Genomic DNA, 21,577 nt, shown 5'->3' with positions numbered 1-21,577 from the left:
CAACAACAATAAACAAAATACAAATAGTAAATCCACTAAAACATCCACTAGTCACACGCTGGTACATTAATAAACATAGGTCTTTATTTATGTGTTTTTAGGTTTAAGAAGTCCACCATATGGGAGAACTCCACATCATCTATGGTAGTTTTTGTGTTCCTTCCCCGAAAAATTTTAGCCAATCATATTGTTGCACTTAGCACGCCCAAAGTAGAAGGTTAAGACAATTTCGCTGGTGACCGACACAGATAACTGCACACTGGTGTTACCAAGATGGGTGCTGAGGCACAAATCTTGCTGCTCAAAGGACTTTGGTATTAGACGCTGAGAGCTACAGTTCGTTACTGTGCCCAAATGCATCTTTGCTGTTCTGCTAGCATGCTGCTAACATATGCTTCCTGTGGAGACAGGGTTAAATGAACAAGTCAGTCCAAAATCAGCCAAAGTTTATTCCGTATCATATCACTACGCCCTCCGGTGGCTAACAGTCAAGGTGAGATTAAGTACTCACCCCAGCTCAGATTTGATTGAATAACTCTTTGTTGCTGATTTGTTTGAATAATCACGGAAATGCCAAAATTTGGCCCAAGACAAGTGAAAGATTGCAACATTCTGACATAAATGAATGATCTCTTTCTAGTTATTACTGCGTACAGCAACAGGTGATGCTGTATACTTTGCCATCAGACATTTCTTCTGCACACAGACTAATAAATCCTCTTTGTTTTGTGACTGCGCTGTAAGTCACATTTCACACAAAGTCAAAGCGACAAACCGAGTTAAGGAAATTAAATTATGTTTATTTTTTGTTCCTGCAGCTGTATTATTTCATTATTACACAGTGCAATCAAAATTACTTTCAAAATGATAAATAAGGTAAATATTCAACATACAGTGGTTTTTGGCTTTCAGTTTAGTCATTCTGTTTTAGTGATTTGACGGAAAAAAAATTATCCCAGCCTGACAAAAATAAGCCTTCAGCAAGCTTGGAGTGGAGTAGGAGGTTGTAGTCCAGGGCTAAAAACAAACTCCTAACTAAGCTAACGGCATTAATAAGAGCCAGAAATGTCATCATCTCTGGATTTGCGGTTTATAGACTATGACTTCTTGCTTCTAAGCAGTGGGTGGGAGAGAAAACTGGCTGCCAAGATATTGTTTCGTAACATTCGGCACCACTCTTGACAACCATGAGCTGGTTTTACTGGCCAGTGAAAATCGTTCCTTCCTTGTCAGTCCCACAGCAATGCCTTCCCACACACACTCACCTCTGTGGAACCCGCTGCAGGGCCGAGCAGGGGGAGGGAAGGCTCTGCAAAACAAACCTGACTGCAGGTTAGGGTTTGGGGGGGGGGGGATTGTGTCATCACTGCCAAAGTACAGCCGGCTATAGCTTTGGTCATCCAAATGTGTTAGTAATAAAGTTTTGAAAGCACACATACACGCTGACGCCAGCATTATAACTGAAAGAACACGATCATCTGTTTCTCGTTGTTGAGGAATCTTCTGAGCCGCTTCCAGAACTGCGTGCTTCCTCCCCCTACGCTTCCTTTACTCCCTCCACAGCATTACAAACTAAATTCACCCAATGTTAAATAAATTTGAAGCATTAATAAATAGGACTAATAAAAGCTACTAATACTAATATTATTAAGAAAAGGATGCCAGTTTCACCCACTACTGGGGTTAAATGGGGACTCTGTCAGTCATTTTGAAAGAGACGGACACACATAGCCTCAGCAAAATGTGTGCCCAACCTGCTCTGATGTCCAGGGCATCAAATATTGCTCTAAGCTCCCTTTAATCACAGCTGAAGCCAGCACTGTTTTTCAGTGTGCGTGTTAATGTTGTAGAGTGTTTTAACCCGAAACCACCGAGTCTTTTCCTAAACCTAAGCAGCAAGTGAAAGCCGAAGTAAGAAGCAAGTGCAAATGAAACCGATCAGCCAGTGATAACGCAGTGAAACAAACAAAGTGCTAAACGGGACATAAATCTGCGGTCTCCTGTCTGGAAAACTTGTGACCTACTCCACCAACACTGCTCTGCTGTTTCAATGCGGACTTTGTTGCTCTTCAATGAGGACTGTTGTCTCAAAATATCCAATACTGGCACGTGCGTCAAGGACCTGACATCAAAATACACAGTTTGCATATCTCTGTGGTGCCAGTGGCATCTGACAGGAGGGCAGTATTTGATGTCATAAGATGGGAATGCACTAAACTGCCTGTAGCATTTGGCATCCATAGTTCTATGCAACCCCCCCAAAGACATTCATTTTGCTTTATGTACAAAGTGAAATACCCTTTACAGCAAGGGTACATTAATTATGTACCCTTAATCATTTATGTACATTAATCATTAATTAATTATTAGGAGCTCAATTCATATATGACCAAACTCTGATAACATAGAAACAAATGAATTTTAGTCACTTGTGATTAGGTGACAACCTGTACTCTTAAAGCAGGAAAAACAAAATTGAGTATATTATACTCAAAAATCAACTTTATTCTTGGAAGGGGGAGAAATGCTATCCAGTCGTTAAGTGATGACGTGACGAATCCTACTTCCGGGCCTAAAGTAGTCTGCGTTTAATATGGCTTTTGTGTTGTTAACATGTTTAATGTTTTGTATTTTCTTCTATTTAATCTCAAGAAGCTCCTAAAACAGTCAGTGATCACTGTTGACCTCCCTCGGCTTTTATTACCGCTAATCATTTATTTAAGCTCAGTTTTTAAAACCTTAGGATGTAACTACAGCCCAGCCCATGCAGCAGTATATGAATGACTAACCTCGTATTGTGGATGGATTATCTCAGTTGTTCTCCTGGCTGAAGTTTGGTCCTTTTACAGCATCCTGCCATGCGATTACATTTGTTCCTGACCACTGAGAACACTCACGTTAACTTTTATCGAGTGGAAAAAAAGTTAGCTTGTTTATATTATGCTAACATAGCTATGTCGCTAGCAGTCACGTAGCACATCATTATATACCAGCTAGCCAAACTTCAGTAACCCTACAAACGTCACTGCTGTTTAGTTTTCTGTCATCATTTATGTTGGAAGTGATAACAGAGCTGTACGTTTTAATTTGTTTCCAAAACCCCGCAGTCAGGACATGCTATATTGTATTTAGATAGAAGCTAGCGAGCTAACTTCCTGCTAACTTCTAACTCCGTTAAATGTCATAAATTCCGTTTTCATGGATGCCTGGATGTTAAACTCAATTGTTACACCTGGTAGAGCAGAACGCTGATCATTTTATTAAAGATGAAAGACTTTAGACAGTTTTTCAACTCTCAGTAATGCCATAGTGATCGTTTGATATATGGACCTGCAGCGGAGTTTAGGCCCAGACACGGCTAGTGACGTCAGACTTAACGACCGGATATGCAGTTATCAAATATGATGAGATTAAAACCTGTAGCTGTCAGTCATTTAACCCAATCTGACATTTCAGTTACCTGTTTATAAAAGGTACCTATTAGCAAAACAGGTTCAAATAATTTCTGTCACACATGGTCAATTCAATTATATAGCACCAAATCACAATAATAATTGCCTCAAGGGTATGGGGCGCCGTTTGTAAACTGAAACATGCCGAAATTAACGGCAACATTTTTCCACATTTAGCTCTAAATCTTACAAAAACATGTTTTTTCGAGTCATTTTTTTTACAACATTTAGTAAAATATTTGTAACTTTTCATATTTAAAACAGGATTTTAAATGTTAAATCTAAATGCTAAATGTTAAATCTAAATGTTAAATGTTAAATCTAAATATTATATATAAATCTAAATGTTAAATGTTAAATCTAAATGTTAAATGTTAAATCTAAATTTTACGGGAAACTAAATATTTAGCTAATATGCAAATTTATTGTATGGGTCAACGGAAATACCAAAATAAAAGCTTCAAGAAAACCTCCCGCGCTAAAGTGTGCCGGTCGTGGTCAGGTTCTGTGTTTGCGCTCCTCTCACGGTCACTTTTGACTGCCATGAGCTGCTTCACCTATTCCCTACCAGCATGTCCAGCGATTTAGCTGAAAACATTGGAAGAGCCGTTTTGTCGGCCATCCAACGATTCAGCGGTAGTGCACCCTCGACCTCACAAACGCCGCAGCACTTGGTAAGTTTATTGTATAGCATTTTGGACGGGTTGATAGCAGTGTTAGCAAAACTAGCAAAGCTAAATTACTTAGCTAGTCCTCAATTATTTCATTTGGTAGGCAGCAGACAGAGATCGAACATCATACAACTCTATTTATTTATTTGGTAGGTAGGTAACAGTCATTCTTGATGTAAATGTTTCCTTAGGAATCCAGCAATGCACCTGGACCAAGTAGACCTGCCGTCTCCACTGGGATACCATACCGCTTGGTAGGCCTTCTTACACATATCATTTAATTTATTTATCATGAAATGTCCCCTTGTGGGACTAATAAAGGTATGTTATCTTATCTTAGCTGACTGGTTTTGATATACAGTCAGGTTCATAAATATTTGGATACAGACACATTTTCTAATGTTGCTTCTGTACATTACTAGAATGAATTAAAAATGAAATGACTCCAATGCAGTTGAAGTGCAGACTTTAAGTTTTAATTCAGTGGGTTGGACTAAATGAATGCATAAAAATGTGAGGGGGAAAATTAATTTGTAAACACAATCCTATCATGTCAGAGGCTCTAAAGTAATTAGACAAATTAAATAACTGAAAATAAAATGATCATTTCTATTACTTTATTCAAAACCCTTTGTTGGCAATGACAGCCTGAAGTCTTGAAGTCATGGACACCACCAGATGCTGGCATTCCTCCTTACTAAGGCTCTGCCAGGCCTTTACTGCATTGGCTTTCAGTTGCTGTTTGTTTGTGGGCCTTTCTGTCCAAATTTAGTCTTCAACAACTGAAATGTATGCTCAATTGGGTTAAAATCCAGTGACTGACTTGGCCATTCAAGAATATTCTATTTCTTTACTTTATTAAAGTCATGGGGTGCTTGGACTGTATGTTTTGGGTCATCTTCCATCTTTATTATTAAATGCTGCCCAATCAATGTGACTACTTTTAGCTGGACTTAAGCAGACAAGTATGTCTCTGAACACATTCAGCTGCTTCAGTCCTGTGTCACATATTCAGTAAACACTACCAGTGCCACTGGCAGCCATGCACGCCCAAACCATCACACTGCCTCTGCCATGTTTTACAGATGATGTGGTATGCTTTGGATCATGAGTCGTTCCACCCTTCTCCATACTTTTTTCTTGCCATCATTCTGGTAGAGGTTGATCTTGGTTTTATCTGTCCAAAGAATGTTTTTCCAAAATTTTGCTGGCTTTTACTAGATGTTTTTTTTTTTTTTTTGTTAAGTCCATTCTAGCCTTTCTATTCTTGAGGCTTATGAGTGGCTTGCACCTTGCAGTGAACCCTCTGTATTAGGGCTGTTCGATATGACGATATGAAAACATCTATCATTTCATATTATACGCTATCATTTGTTCTGTGGTGTCGCAAAATAAATTTTACGTCAATATTTTTCATCGTTTTGATGGTCACTGTAGTGGCTGTATTAATTTCTTAATTTTCTTTTTTCTGTTATGTTCTCTTTGACCGCATGTTGTCTGTTCACAGTAAAATTTTCAAAATGCAAACACTACGTCTCAAATCAATTCCAGGCCTTTTATCTGCTTAATTGGTAATGACATCATCATTTTAATATGGATACCCTAAATTAAAGCTGAGTCTGCACATCATGTTCATGATATAATTATGATTGGAAAATGTTTCAGTAAACGGGCAACAAAATAAAACTTGTTAGGGTCCAAATACACACTGACCTAACTGCAGGCCTTTTCTACTCTAATTGAGTGCTCAAAGCACTTTATACAACAGATCTCATTTACCCATTCACATGCACAGATTAATACAAGCACTTTTTCTGTCCAACATTCGCACACAGTCATACTCAGATAAACCCATTGGGAGCTCTAGATTAGAGCACCTGGGGACTGAATCACCAACTTGACCAACAATCATCAAATGCTAATCTACAAGATACAAAAGGTTGTTTTCTGTGTAATGGGTAGACAATAGTAAGATGGTCTGAGTCTACAGTTTGTTTGTTTGTTTGTTTGTTTGTTTTAATGAACAGATAACAGAAACCTTACGGATGTATTGTAATGCATAGGTGTCTATCTGTATCTGTGTTTGAATTCATTTCAGGTTCCTCTTCCATCAGTTCCTCAAGCTCATGCTACGCGCTCACATTTTGTGACAAAAAACAAGACCTGCAAACACTATACAAAAGATGTTGTGTGCTTGCCCTTGTCTTCAGCATCAACGTTTCTCATACCGAGAGGAGATTCAAGAGCAAAACTAGCACAAGATGGCCTTATTGGGAAGATCTCCTTTACATCTGACTGGTCTGAAGCACAACTTAGAGAAGAAATAGCAGCAATCTTCAGAAGAACATTTGCACTGTCAACTGGCCAGACATTCCCTTTTGAGTATTTGAGTACAATTAGAGGATGTAAACGACTAATGAAACCAAATGTTTCTAGCAGTTTTCTTTGGGGTGGCCAAGAAGTTGGCTCGATTTGTTCCACCACCTGCCTCTATATAATGGCAGGGATACAAAAACCTGCACAGGTAAACATTTTATATTGCAGTGCAGAAATATTTATTGTCTAAAAAGTGAGTCTGTTCCCTTAACATAATTTTATTAATTGTATTAATTAATATTGCAGTTTTAGCAGGTGTAAACAGTTTTTAGTGCAGCCATGTGCCTCTGCGTTACCAGTGATTTGGTGCAACTGTATTTGATTTTATGTAGAACATGCTTTCTTTTCCCTCAGGAGGAACCAGAAGAGCTGTCTGACAGTGACTTTGAAAGTCCAGTCTGCCGGAGAAGACGAGGTATGTGACGTGAATGAAAACCTAGTGAGGTTCTAAGCTCAATGACCAGTTAGATTTTGTTACTGTAGTGCGTAATAATTCCTGGGGGGTTTGTTTGATGAGAGCATCATTAATTTGTCCGATTGGGGCGATCGTGGCTCAAGAGTTGGGAGTTTGCCTTGTAATCGGAAGGTCGCCGGTTTGAGCCCCGGCTCGTACAGTCTCGGTCGTTGTGCCCTTGGGCAAGACACTTCACCTACCGCCTACTGGTGTTGGCCAGAAGGGCCGATGGTGCGATATGGCAGCCTCGCTTCTGTCAGTCTGCCCCAGGGCAGCTGTGGCTACAACTGTAGCTTGCCTCCACCAGTGTGTGAATGTGTGTATGACTGGGTGTGTAAAGCGCTTTGGGGTCCTTAGGGGGGACTAGTAAAAGCGCTATACAAATACAGGCCATTTACCATTTTAATGTTTACGGATTATCACAGGTGATTACAGCCAAGGAGGAATATGTGCCCAACTTTCACTTAAACTAATATAAGGATATATAAAGGCTCTGTTAACATTATGAAGCAAGTCATGCTGACCTTCTTTCCTTTGTTCAGTGCATCATGCGTTGTCTACAACACCAGGTGAAAGTGAGGCCAAGCATCAGGAAACAGAGAGCTGCATTCAAGAGAGTGAAAATGAGGGCCAGGCAGAGGGACAGCAGATGTTTCCATATAATGTGGCAGAATTTGTGTAAGCTGTTGTCTAGGGGTTAAAGAAATCCTTCATTTTAGATGTTGTTTAGGATATTGTTTTGATGCAGGTTTCCAATTTGCATGTTTGGGGTTTTCTTGCTGAATGACTGCAACTTTAGGATTTACATTTAATTTTTTTTTTTTTTAATGATGTAGTGTGAGAAATTCTTCAAGGCTGACATGTTTTATGATTTCTAATATCTCTTATCTACTTAGCCCTATTTCTCTGGAGGAAGATGAAGCTCTTGAAGAGGCAATTCAGCGTAGCCTCCTAGAAGAGTCTGATAGACAGAGAGAAGTTCATATTTCAAGGTAAGATTTGAAAGTAACCTTTGATAATTGAATATCTTATTTGCATCTTTACTTACATCATTTTTTTGCAGTTACACAATTACAAAGGTAATTGCTCATTTCTGACTAATTTAATATGGACTATCACAACATAATTATCTGTTGTAACTCTGTGCACTTGAGTCAAATGTACAGCAAATTTCCATTTTTCCCCAAGATCTGTTTGTCATTGTCCCTTTTTTATATAGGTCTTTTAAGAAGCTCAGCAAAGAAGAAATTGAAGGTCTTCTTAGAGCTCATAGTGAGAAAGTCATTACACCAGGAACAAGACAACTCCATATCAGTCGAGCCAATGTGTGGTCGACTGCTTCGCGTCAGTTCAAGAGACCCAAGTTTGCAGAAAGCTGTGAGATGCTTTATGTCACATTTGCAAGCGATGAACATGATACAGAGGAAGATGCTGCTGACCTTGGGGGGTCAAGGCGGGAGTTTTTCCGTTTACTGGTGAAGGCCATCTTTCAGGACAGTGGTGCTTTTGAAGGTAATATGATTTCATGGACAAACTAACTTACTTACTCAAGGCCTAAAGGCTTGTTGACGACACTCGTTTTTATAATGTTACAAACGCAACAACCACCTGATCTGAACATTGTTTGACAGAACATTAACAAGTTAATAAATGACTACAGATAATAAATCTGTTATGTTCTGTGTGTCTGAAACAGTAAAAAAAAAAGTAATACATTTTTGTCAATCTCAAGATATCACTTGGGGTCTGTACAGAATATACTTTTTTTTGTGTTATTTTTCAGCTACACCAAATGGATGCACACTGAAATTTAACATCCTACACTTGCAAAATGGAGTATATCGAACCATTGGCAGGATGTTGTCCACGATAATAGTGCAAGGTGGAGAAGCACCTGCCTTTCTCTCTCCACATGTAGTAGACTACATTGTGTCAGGAGACATTCTTCAAGTACACCTAACACCGGATGATATAGGTGACCCTGAGTTAAGAGAGAATCTGAAAAAGGTGAATTGCAATATTATAACAAGAATATTGTAATATTTCCTATATTCACAAGTCTTCTGGTCTTCTTTTATAATATATAATAAATACACTTTTGGTTATTAGAGGCAATTCCATGTATTATATTGTAGCGGGTCAGGGCTGTTCGGGGTTCTGTTTGTACAGTTATGTTTTGTGTATGTTGCCATGGTGACGGGTGACGCCCTCTCGCTGCGACGGTGTGTCCTTCCGGGGTCAGAGGGTGCCCTGTGTGTTGTTGCTGTGTTGTTGCCGCGCTGAGCAGTTAGCTAGCGGCAGTGTGCTCTTCTGCAAATGTTAATAAACGGCTGTGCTCCCTGGCTAGCTCACGGGAAGCAAGACCAAACGATACCTCCGTCTCCTCGTTGTCTGAGCTCGCCACATTGGTGTCAGAAGTGGGATAGCTCACCCTCGCCGTAATGGAGAGAGACATTCGGAGGCTGGAGCAAGCTGTCGAGGAGAACATTCCCCGCTTGGGAAACTGGCGATTGAAGAGAGAGGATGTGAGCGGCCATGTAAGTCCCCCGACGGGTCCCGATGGCGCGAGCGCACCGCAGCGGCGGCCCGTCGCGACAGATGCTAGGGCAATGCTTCATGGGCTACCTCTGTCGACCCACACGCCGAGCCCCCAATCGCGAGCAGTTATGCCTACCACGCCAGTTAAGGTACCGAAATACAACGGGCTAACCCCGCTAGAGCCCCACCTCTCGCAAGTGCGGCTGGCCGCCAGACATAGTGGCTGGAGCGAAGAGGAGACTGCTACACACCTAGCGCTAGCACTAGAGGGAGATGCACTGCAGATACTCCTTGACCTAGCCCCGGCAGAGCAGCATGAGCTCCAGGCCCTCACCGCGGCACTCGAGAGGCGATTCGGGCAGCGGCACTCCACTGATCAGAGCAGAGAGCAGCTAACCAACCGGAGCCGTCGACCGGGGGAGAGCCTGGGCATCTTTGCAGCAGACGTGTTGCTGTATGCTCGTCGCGGCTACCCGGAGTTTCCAGCAGCAGCCCGTGAGGAGCTTAGCCTGCATGCTTTTCTACAAGGACTTTTCCCAGAGCGACTACGCCAACACGTCCGCCTGGCCACGCCTCAGACCCTCCGTGAGGCGCTCCTTGAGGCTGAACGGGCCGAGCCGGTGCTCACCTCGCGACCTAACCAGCAGGTGCCCCCCCCAAACTACCCCCAAATCAGAGCCACAGACTGCGACGGGGAGGGGGAGGTCGCCGAGGTGTCCCAGCTGCAACCCTCGGTGCCCTGGAGGCGTCCTCGTCGACCGACCGACCGCTGCTACCGGTGCGATGAGCCTGGCCACGTGGCGCGTGACTGCCCAGCACCAGCCCCGAAGACCAACTACACAGCCTCAGGGAAACGAGGAGGGAGCGGTGTAGCGAGGGGACCACCGCTCCAGCTTCCTGCCCCCCTCCAAGGACGATGCACAGTGGTGGGCCGAGTTGGGCACCTCAAGGGACTCTACCTGAGCTGCTGTGTTGAGGGCCAGCCATGCCAGGCCCTGGTGGACACGGGGTCTACCATTTCCCTGATACGACCTGGCGTGCTCCCTGAAACATCCGGGCCACTGGTGAAGGGTTGGTTGCCCACAGACACCCAGCTGATGACAGTGACGGGGGAGAAAACTGTTATGCGGGGGAAGAAACCGTTGCGGATCTGAGTGAAGGATCTAGAGCTGATGCACGACTTCTGGCTCGCCGACATTCAAGACCAGTGCATCATTGGCCTGGATCTGCTGAGCCGCTGGGGGGCCTGCGTCGACACCGCGAAGCTGGCTATCACTCTTGGCGCAGAGACTTTTGCTCTCCAGCGCGGCCAAAAACAGGGAGCGGGGACCAGACGAGACAGGCGTCGGGCAGCTGCCGCTCAGCAGATTTCGGATGCCGGTGGCTCCGGGTCATCTCCACTCGCCTCAGCCTCAGCCTCTCAGCCTCTCAGCCTGACAAACCTCCTTCGACCGAGATCCAGCATCGGGCAGGTCGACAGCATGGCAACGCTGATGCCCTCTCCAGACGGCCCTGCGTAGCCGTCGAGTGCCGCTACTGCCTGCGACAGGAGGAGCGGGCCCAGGAGGTGCTGGGGGTGGCTACTGCTCAGGCCACAGCTGGCGGAGGTGGGTGGCTCCCATTGACCACGCAGCAGCTGAAGCGGGAGCAGGAGGCCAACGCAACGTTGGTTCAGGTGGGGGCCTGGCTGGAGGCGGCGCAACGCCCCGCCTGGACGGGGGTGTCGGGACAGGAGCCCGAGGTGAAGGCCTGCTACTCCCAGCACAACAATCTGGAGACCCACCACGGCCTCCTGTACCGGAGATGGCGGGCCCCCGGTCAGGGCAGAGATCTCCTGCAGCTGTTGGTGCCTCGGTCGCTGCGGTCGCAGGTGCTTGAGCTGGTCCACGGCTCGGTGGGGGCAGGACACTATGGGGACGCCAAAACTCTCCGCCGCCTCAGGGGACGGTTCTACTGGCCTGGCTGTCGACGGGATGTGGAACTTCATGTGCATTGCTGTGACACCTGCACGGCACAGAAGGGCCCAACTCAACGCTCCACTGCCCCCCTTCAGCAGTACCTGGTGGGGGCCCCAATGGAAAGAGTGGGAGTGGACGTCCTAGGGCCTTTCCCCGTCACAGAGTCAGGGAACCGGTATGTGTTGGTGGCTATGGACTATTTCACGAAGTGGCCAGAGGCCTACGCGGTGCCGGACCAGAGCGCAACGACGACGGCCGAGAAGCTGGTGGAGGAGATGTTCACCCGTTTTGGGGTCTCGGCTGAGCTCCACAGTGACCAGGGGCGTAACTTTGAATCGAAGGTCTTCGGGGAGATCTGCCGGCGACTGGGGATGGAGAAGACGAGAACCACACCGCTCCACCCACAAAGCGATGGCTTGGTTGAGCGCTTCAACCGCACGCTGGCCACCCAGCTCGCCATTCTCACCAGCCGCCACCAGCGAGATTGGGACCGACATCTTCCCCTGGTCCTTTGGTCGTATCGGACTGCGGTGCAGGAATCCAGCCAGTGCACACCTGCCGCTCTGATGTTTGGACGGGAGCTCCGGACGCCTGTGGATCTGGTGTTCGGGTCCCCCCCCGAGCCGGAGATTGATGGTGGGCCAGAGATGGACTACTACAGGAGGCTCAGGGAGCGGCTGCAGGTGGTTCATGGCTACACCCGCCAGGCCCAGGCCAGCGCTGGAGTACGACAGAAAAGAGCCTACGACACCAAGTGCCGAGGGGGGGTTTTCATGCCTAGTGACAAGGTTTGGGTGTACTGCCCGGTTCGCAAGAGAGGAGTGTCCCCCAAACTCTGCAGTCACTGGCAAGGGCCGGCGGAGGTCGTGGAGCGGCTAACAGACGTGGTGTACCGTATCCGCATGCCGGGCCCGGGGCGCATGGTGGTGTTGCACCGGGACAGGCTCTCACCGTACCGACCGCTTGCTCCGGCAGACGCCGGGGCAGGGGATGATGGGGGCGCCCCATGTTCTGACCCGAGTGACTTTTCCCCCGCCGGCCGTGACCGGCCGGTGCGCCAAAAGAAGGCACCTGGACATTTGCAGGACTTTGTGTGGGGTAATGGGGTCGTCGGGGACGACTGACCCCTTAGGTGGGGGCTATGTAGCGGGTCAGGGCTGTTCGGGGTTCTGTTTGTACAGTTATGTTTTGTGTATGTTGCCATGGTGACGGGTGACGCCCTCTCGCTGCGACGGTGTGTCCTTCCGGGGTCAGAGGGCGCCCTGTGTGTTGTTGCTGTGTTGTTGCCGCGCTGAGCAGTTAGCTAGCGGCAGTGTGCTCTTCTGCAAATGTTAATAAACGGCTGTGCTCCCTGGCTAGCTCACGGGAAGCAAGACCAAACGATACCTCCGTCTCCTCCTTGTCTGAGCTCGCCACAATATTTTAGGGCTGCCACAAACGATTATTTTGATAGTCGACTAGTCACTGATTATTTTTGCGATTAGTCGACTAATCAGATCATCATCCATTGGACGTAAAACGTACAAATTATTGCACCAGCAGCATCTGCTCTCATATAACTATCATTAGCTTACAGCTTTAAGTGTTTAAGGTATGTGCTAACTAAAAATAAAGACAAGATGATAGTTTATTAAAGTTTAATGAAATTTGCAGATTGTTTCGGTGAAGTTTAATAAACTCCTTGCTATCTAAAATATAACAGGACACCGGAGTAAATTCTCGAGCATCTCACACTTCTGATGATCAGCTGTCTGCTTGACGTTTATTCAGCTGTGTAAAAACTATAACTTTAATCTCAGCCAAACCGATTTACTCAGGAACAAATAAAATACTGAAAAAAAACAAACAATAACATTTTTAAGTTATCTAAGTGACTGATATATCATGTTTAAGCTGAGTAGCGAAAGACGGCGGTGGGTTTGAAAACGATTTGCCGGGAGTCCGGTGTTCTCACGGCTCTACTGAGCCTTGCCCCCGGCTAACTATCGAGCTAGTGGGTAACAGACGTCTCCGGAAACGTCGGAGCACTTTTGAAAATATGTGGTGTCTTGATAAACTGAGCAGATATTTGAGGTTTACACAGCTACATTCTCGCCTTAAAATATGTTCAACGTTTATTTTGTGACCCAGAAAGAATAATAAGAGTAATATTAAAACTAACTAGCTGCCGCCATTGTTGGAAACTGAGCTGGGCCGCGCTATGAATTCTGGGACACAGCTTCTTCTTCTTCTTTGGGGTTTAACGGCAGCTGGCATCCTTGTACATGCAGTGCTGCCATCTTCTGTTTCAGTCCGTTATTACACTCTTAAATCCTACTACTTATTCCTGCGTCTTTTGTGATCTTACAAAGCTTCAAACGACGCGTCGACTATTAAATCAGTCGTCGACGATTTTGATAGTCGACGTAATCGTGACTAGTCGACTAATCGTGGCAGCCCTATTATATTTTCAATTTGTTTCCTTTTTGTTTAAAAAATAAAATAAAATAATTGGTGAAATACAGCCAAATAAACCAAAACAAAAACGTTTCGAGTCCAATTAAAATGAACCATCTGCAGTATTTGTGTACACTGGTAAAAAACAAACATTTAAAGTGTTTTTCTTAAATATTTAGGTTGTAAATGCAACAACTCAACATGATTTGGAGGAAGCAGTCAGCTGCTGCGACTCATGGCGATATCAAGTTGAAGGTCTTCCACTCACAGTCACCATGGCCAATAAAGATCTGTTTGTGAAAAATGCAGCTCTATACCTTGCAGTTCTGCGACGGCAAAGCTGTTTCGATCAACTAACTGATGGCTTGTCCTACTATGGAGTGAGATTTATATTTTTTCTGTATCAATTGGTCACTATTTTATAATAAACATTTAGAGTTAGCTACTGGAATTTAACCATTATTTAAACTTTTCTGTCTAGATTTTATCACTCCTGAGAGAGAACCCCAGTTTGCGTGTTCTGCTTGACCTATCGGGGGAGGACAAAGATCTGACAGCCAGTTTAATTGCTGGGGTTCTCAGGCCAAGCTATTCTGTCCTTGGGAGCAACAGAAGAGTTAGAGAGGAGCTGATGGTGGTCAAATTTCGGGAATTTCTCCAGTGTGTTGAAAGTAAGCAGAAATTCACATATAATGTAGTCTGGCCATGAAACAATTCAGGACACTAAAGTAAAACTTAATTTGTCTTTTTATGTCACATGCACACACAAAACAGGAATAAAGATGTATGATAGCTTACAACTGACAAGCAAAGCAAAGACAACCTCTGTATTTTTTATAAAAACATTAGCCATCATTTAGTTGTTAGCTCAAGCTTTAACTATTTTAGTGTCCCCAGGTTAACGGTGGTTTTTCTTTGTTTTTAGATAAAGAGCTGAGAGACTCACTTGGAGAAAGGACTCTTACCAAGGATGAAGAGGCATTTGTGAAGGCTTTGAGGCCTGGTCACATCTTGGCTTTTGCCACCGGGAGCAGCAAGGTTCCAGCCATAGCTTTTCAACCAGCTCCTAAAATAACATTCATTCACGATGAAAGCAAACATCTCCCGATTGCACACACATGTGCAAATGAGCTTCAGCTTTTTGTGAATGAAACAACAATGGCTGATGATGATGCTTTTCATTACTGCTTCTTAGTAGCACTCATGAATGGAGCTTTATTCAGCACCATCTAAACATGTTCCAAAAAAGTGAAATTAAAATGGTGGGTTTGTTAACTCTAATCCTGTTCATTAATTGTAGTTTCAAGTAACTTTGCTTCATACAAGATAGTTGAAATAAATTCAGACTGCATTTAATGTTGAAATGTAATAATTTTCAAAGCTTCAATAGATTTATAAAAATGCTAACTCTGTATTTTCAACGACAAATCAATAAAGTCACTGGTGTAATACAATTAATAATTTTATTAAGCTTTTTCTTTTTTTAAACAAGGACATTTCAAAACAGTTTATGCACAGAGTATACTAAACATGCTTTGTAGAACAAGCCAGGATTACTTAGACATCTAACAGCAACATTTATTAAGACTATTGCAACTTTACAATGATTAGCACAATACTGTAGATAATCTTGTGAATTGATTTAAAGACTGACTGTTCCGTGTTGATAATTTTCACTGTTATACTGTATTACACTGTTACAGTGTGAATTTGATGGCTTTACTGCAATCTGAATAACTGTTTTTACCCATAAACTAAAAGTGGTTGTAGCCTTCTGAATAGCCTATGAGTCACTGTCAGTCATTAACTCTGAGTCCTTATATGGCAGGAGGCATCACTGCTAGAGCGGAGGGGCTTCTGCAGTAGTACAAAAAACGCATTTGCTGTACAGCATTTAAGAATATTAAGTGTCATCACTCTTTAGAACATCACTGGTATCCTGTGGTTGAGGTCACACATTTACAAGTTTGTTAAAAATATACTGCTGTGTTCGTTGAAACAATGTTTTACCATTATTGTCTTCTTCAAAAGGGTGAATGCTTGTATATAGCTCTTGTAAATCGCTGTCATTTAATGGGACAAACCTACTTTGAGAGTTTGACAAGGAGGGTATGGAGACCTCTGCTGTAGAAAGTTCTGGGTTGTGACGATGAAACACATGAGTTCCGCAGGCAAAAAGTTGGATGGGAGTTCTATTACCTTCAGTGGAAATAGAGTGATTGTTATATCCAGCTTTGAATTCCTTCAAAGTGCGGTTGATTCGTGGTAGAAACACATAATGAAGGCAAAATAGGTCTGTTGCATTTTCTAAGTCTAGGATACCAAGTGATTCCAATTCATAAAATATAGGTGCATAAATGCGGCTACAGTTGTTGTTTAAGTCTCGGTTGAAATGCTCAATCCTCTGGTTGTGCACAGAACTTCCCATTAAGACAGAGCTTTCACCCCTGCTTGCTCGCATGTCCTCCCAAATCTGAGCATTCTCTCCTCCATGATCAGTCCTGATATGCAGGGGTCTGCCAAATTGTCCAACAGCTGCAGTAAAGAGGGCTTTCACAGTCTCAGCTCGATTATTGCTGGAGCACTGAAGAAACATCAACATCCTGCTGTATCCATCTATTGCACCATGAACAACAAACTTCCAACGAATCAGTTTGTGATTTCCATCTATGTGCCATATGAAATTTGGATGAGGCACAGAATATACTCGCCGAGCAACTGCAGTTCTTCTCCTGGATAGAACACCAGCCGAGTCCACCCTCCGCAGTGACTCTCTTAGGCGCCATCTTTGAACCACTATGTTTTTGGAACGCAGATGACCCATCAGCATCACTTCTCCAACATTTGGATGTTCAGTTTTTATCTGGGACACTATCTGATCTAACTCATGGTCACTGATTACATTGAATTTTGACTCTGAGATATTATAGTCTTGCAGTAACTTATACAGAGTGGGCCTGGAGATGGAAAGGATAGATGCAGCTTCAGTAAAAGATGTTTTCAGGGAAAGAACATTTTCCAATTCCTCTTTGGAAATCTGAAGCCTTCCTTGGTAACCATCCTAGAACACGGCACAGATAATCTCAATGAGCACAATTCTATAACAAAAGATGGGTAATTTGAGGCAATTGTACTGTGACAGATTAGCTAGAGAGTAATATTTTATCAATAGTTTTAAAATATGAAAGTGAGCAATCAAAAGACACTTCACAGCAAAAACAGTAATAAAATATGACGTAAAACTTGTGAATGTTGTTGGTGGTGATGTGACACTGCTAGTGATGGACCCCTAAGAAGATGAAATGTATGTAGAATCAGAATCATTACTTTGACAGGATTTAATTTAAGGTGACATATTACACCAAAGAAAAAACAAAAATCAGTCAGCTGAATGATATGTGTAAGAAGGCCTACCGAGCGGTATGGTATCCCAGTGGAGACGGCAGGTCTACTTGGTCCAGGTGCATTGCTGGATTCCTAAGGAAACATTTACATCAAGAACGACTGTTACCTACCTACCAAATAAATAAATAGAGTTGTATGATGTTCGATCTCTGTCTGCTGCCTACCAAATGAAATAATTGAGGACTAGCTAAGTAATTTAGCTTTGCTAGTTTTGCTAACACTGCTATCAACCCGTCCAAAATGCTATACAATAAACTTACCAAGTGCTGCGGCGTTTGTGAGGTCGAGGGTGCACTACCGCTGAATCGTTGGATGGCCGACAAAACGGCTCTTCCAATGTTTTCAGCTAAATCGCTGGACATGCTGGTAGGGAATAGGTGAAGCAGCTCATGGCAGTCAAAAGTGACCGTGAGAGGAGCGCAAACACAGAACCTGACCACGACCGGCACACTTTAGCGCGGGAGGTTTTCTTGAAGCTTTTATTTTGGTATTTCCGTTGACCCGTACAATAAATTTGCATATTAGCTAAATATTTAGTTTCCCGTAAAATTTAGATTTAACATTTAACATTTAGATTTAACATTTAACATTTAGATTTATATATAATATTTAGATTTAACATTTAACATTTAGATTTATATATAACATTTAGATTTAACATTTAACATTTAGATTTATATATAACATTTAGATTTATATATAACATTTAGATTTAACATTTAACATTTAGATTTATATATAATATTTACATTTAACATTTAACATTTAGATTTATATATAATATTTACATTTAACATTTAACATTTACATTTAAATATAATATTTACATTTAACATTTACATTTAAATATAATATTTAGATTTAACATTTAGCATTTAGATTTAACATTTAACATTTAGATTTAACATTTAGCATTTAGATTTAACATTTAAAATCCTGTTTTAAATATGAAAACTTACAAATATTTTACTAAATGTTGTAAAAAAATGACTCGAAAAAACATGTTTTTGTAAGATTTAGAGCTAAATGTGGAAAAATGTTGCCGTTAATTTCGGCATGTTTCAGTTTACAAACGGCGCCCCATACAAGGGGCTTTATATTGTAAGGTCAAGACCCTAAAACAGAGAAAACCCCAACAAACACACAATTGATGCCCCCCTTTGAGGAAAGGCTTTGGCAACAATGGGAAGGAAAACATCTCTTTCAACATGAAGAAACCTCTGGCAGAACCAGACTCAGGGACGGATGGACATCTGGCGTGCCTGGCTGGGTTGACGGGAGGAAGACAGGACCAAGACTCGCAAGCCAGGTTCATTAAGTAAGTACCAGGTCAATGAACAACCTTGCAGACTGGAGAATGCAAACAAAATGTAAGTATGATCTATATGAGAATGAGAATATGAAAAGTCAAAACTTTGATCTAAAATCTTTGTTCTTTAATTGTTTAAATGAAAAAGACTTTGAATGAAAAAACAAAAACTAAGCTCCATGCAGTAGTAGTTTTGGTTGATTGCATTTGTGGGACTCTTAGTAGCACTGGGTGACGCTGTTATCAAAAAATGAATTTAAAAATCTAAGTACAGGATTTACTAAAAGGATTTCTTTAAAACTGATACGATTTTGAAGCATTAAACATTAAATTCTGCACCGATGCCTTTTTAAATGCTGCACAGGCAACAGAGTTTTATTCATCTTGTGAAATGAGATTTTTCAGCTGGTTAAAATGGCATCTTGTAGACACAGATTAGAAAATCAAAGATTAGAAAATTAAGATCAACCATCTGAAGAAGATTATTTCCACCTTATTTCAAACAAAAACTCTGCATTTTAAAGAATTCATAAACCCGGCATTTACATACAAGCATGCCTAATTAATACAGCTAAAATACAGCACATTAACATACAAACAAACTAATACGTTTGTATGTTTGTATGATGCTCCGTTTTATGAGCATGTTTATCTCTTTACATCTGAGGAAACCTAAAAGGTTGACAAAGCACTCACAAAGTGTTTGTCCCTATTTATATGTAATTATATTTAGTTTCACCATATTTAGATATAGAATATATACATATTCTACAACTTAATCATTTTATTGATGTAAAGATTCACTTTCAGAAATGTTGAATAGGAAAATTATATAAGTCAGTTTTGTACAACTGATCAAACGGCATTACATTCACCACACGTACCTAACGCTGATAATAACGTGGAAAAATGGTAATACCTACTATATATATTAGCAGTCTCACTATCAGAGCAGTCGTGTGTCTGTAGAGAGTGATGAAAATGAAGGTTGTTGGAGCTCCAGGGTTTGGTATACATCAGGGAAGACGAGAGCGAGGAAAGAGCAGGAGAGGGAGGGTTGTCCAAAGCAGAGCTGTCAGAAATCCCCGGGTCAGAGCTCCATGGAAAAAAAAAAAAGACCAACTCAGCTTTCGCGTCCAGCGAGTGCTGCATAATTGCATCACCAAACCTTCAATAGTCCCTCCAGTGACAGATTGCATAAGCAGCATTTTCTTTTTTCTTTTACACTTGTCACACATGTTGTGTGTGCTAACAGTGGCCTGTGACAACAAGGTGACACACAAATGAATCAGCGAGGCTACAGCGTGTTTCCGTCCCATTTATTTCAAAAGCTTTGTCAAATTTTCCTGGAAGCCTGCACGGCTAGATCATCTGCAGGAAGTTTTCTTCAGGCCTTGACATGTACTTACTGAGCATTTAAATCTTTTCTCCAAAGACCTTCCAGCCCTTCAGCGTGGACTCTGTCTTGTCACATGAAAGCAGAGAGGGGGAGAAATTATGGACATACTGAAGAGATCCTCCCAAAACCTTTGAAGCCCTTTAAAGTTTATATCCCAATTTGGGATCTATCAGAAGCTTCTGAACCCTCTCAACAGCATTTCCTACAAGGTAAAGAAGTACAGCAAAGACAAACAGGGAGATAAGGAGGGAAAAGGGAGGAAAAACATGTTGCTTCATGCTCAGCTATGTTCTCTGCTTTGGTAAGTCAAGACATAAGAAGAAGGTGAAGAATATATCTGTCTCATCCTTTAAAGACAGACTGTCTTTCTATGTCTAGTACTGTTTTAAAGCTTTTAGCATCATATGAAAAAGCTGCTTTTAGAAGCTTTAAGAAAAAGAAGTGCACGCTCCTCTCCTTTGTTGTTCTTGCCCAGCGCTATAAGACCTCTTTCTCCACCCCCCCCACACTCGCTCAAGAAATCATATGGTTGATATTCTTTATGCATGCACATGCTTTCATGCCCCATATTGGATTTGCTGATAAAAATAGAGAGAAAATGAAAAGAATATTGCACACTAACAATTTTGACGTGGATATTCAAATGTGCTTTTCCAGCGGAGTGATACAAGCTCTGAGGTCAGCTCCAATACCGCAGGCCCAAATCAACATAAAAGGGGAACCAGCTCTCCATGCCTGATCCAGAGTCAGTTCATCAAATATTAATGCTGCGTGTGGTATTCCTGGGAGCGTAGCCCGACCCGAATACAATTACAAGCAATAAACAGCAGTTCTGCTTTAATCACAAGAGCAACGTTTACATGATTAATGCAATAAACTCCAATCTCATATTGCTGTTATGAGCTCAAGCTGAGAACATAGTGCCAACGTTGTGATTATGCACATGATTATGATGATTTTTTATATTACCTCTTTTCATTTGCCTTTATCATGGACTCCAGGATTCTCACTGTAGGTGACATGGTGTGGATCTGCAAAGGAAGCTTGCTGAAAGCGCTGAAACCCAGTCAGCTTGGAAGTGAACCCGGGCTGTGTTTGAAGCCATCCCAATTCTGCCTGTCTCTCGTCTTCTAACATTTCTACACAAACATATGAAATGGGACACTTATTTATCATATTCCATAATTTCTACTTTCCAAAACACCCCCTGTCCAAACCACTGTGTCACATGTTTCTTAGCTTTGCACCTCAGTTTGCCTGGAAATGAATCAACGCAGAAGGTCACAAGAGGTGAGAACAGATTGGCTCAGTGTTTTGGGAATGTTTTTTTAAAATAGATTATGCGACTCTAAAGGGAAACTATGACACTGAATGGTGAGGAAGAAGAGAGACAGCCTAGTGAGATCATTACCGAAGTTTCCAGAGCTGAATCAAAATCTGAACGAAAAAACTCAAAGAGAGTGAGGGTGGCAGCAGCAGAAGTACAATAAAAGGAGTTTATAGAATAACCCCCCCTCCCCTTATCACACACACACACACACACACACACACACACACACACACACACACACACACCTGA

The 21,577-nt window shown here is 42.5% G+C and overlaps 2 protein-coding genes and 1 long non-coding RNA gene across 3 annotated transcripts in view; 1 reads left to right on the top strand and 2 right to left on the bottom strand.

Annotated features, from left to right (window-relative positions):
* Window positions 1-3,889: 3,889 nt before the first annotated feature.
* Window positions 3,890-15,347, top strand: LOC146369474 (uncharacterized). The gene is made up of 11 exons (XM_084910958.1): window positions 3,890-4,126; window positions 4,315-4,377; window positions 6,222-6,647; window positions 6,854-6,914; window positions 7,496-7,631; window positions 7,850-7,945; window positions 8,173-8,465; window positions 8,737-8,960; window positions 14,065-14,265; window positions 14,367-14,556; window positions 14,811-15,347. The coding sequence occupies exons 1-11, from the start codon at window positions 4,025-4,027 to the stop codon at window positions 15,116-15,118; spliced, it is 2,100 nt and encodes a 699-aa protein (XP_084767084.1). The 5' UTR covers window positions 3,890-4,024; the 3' UTR covers window positions 15,119-15,347.
* Window positions 15,348-15,368: 21 nt separating this feature from the next.
* Window positions 15,369-18,014, bottom strand: LOC146369473 (uncharacterized). The gene is made up of 3 exons (XM_084910957.1): window positions 17,551-18,014; window positions 17,300-17,362; window positions 15,369-16,946 (listed from the first exon to the last, which is right to left on the bottom strand). The coding sequence occupies exons 1-3, from the start codon at window positions 17,650-17,652 to the stop codon at window positions 15,837-15,839; spliced, it is 1,275 nt and encodes a 424-aa protein (XP_084767083.1). The 5' UTR covers window positions 17,653-18,014; the 3' UTR covers window positions 15,369-15,836.
* A 157-nt stretch (window positions 18,015-18,171) lies between these two features.
* Window positions 18,172-21,577, bottom strand: part of LOC146369472 (uncharacterized) — a 48,887-nt gene continuing 45,481 nt past the window's right edge. Inside the window, exons 2-3 of the long non-coding RNA XR_014797394.1 lie at window positions 20,009-21,137; window positions 18,172-19,695 (exon numbers count right to left, since the gene is read on the bottom strand). This is a non-coding gene — a long non-coding RNA (uncharacterized LOC146369472). The remainder of the gene's footprint in view (window positions 19,696-20,008; window positions 21,138-21,577) is intronic.

This window comes from Perissodus microlepis, chromosome 17 (genome assembly GCF_051167445.1).
Source record: "Perissodus microlepis isolate ML-2025 ecotype Zambia chromosome 17, ASM5116744v1, whole genome shotgun sequence".
NCBI classification, from domain to species: Eukaryota; Metazoa; Chordata; class Actinopteri; order Cichliformes; family Cichlidae; genus Perissodus; species Perissodus microlepis.
Note: the sequence above shows the minus strand (reverse complement) of the source record. Positions and strands in the feature narration are given on the sequence as shown.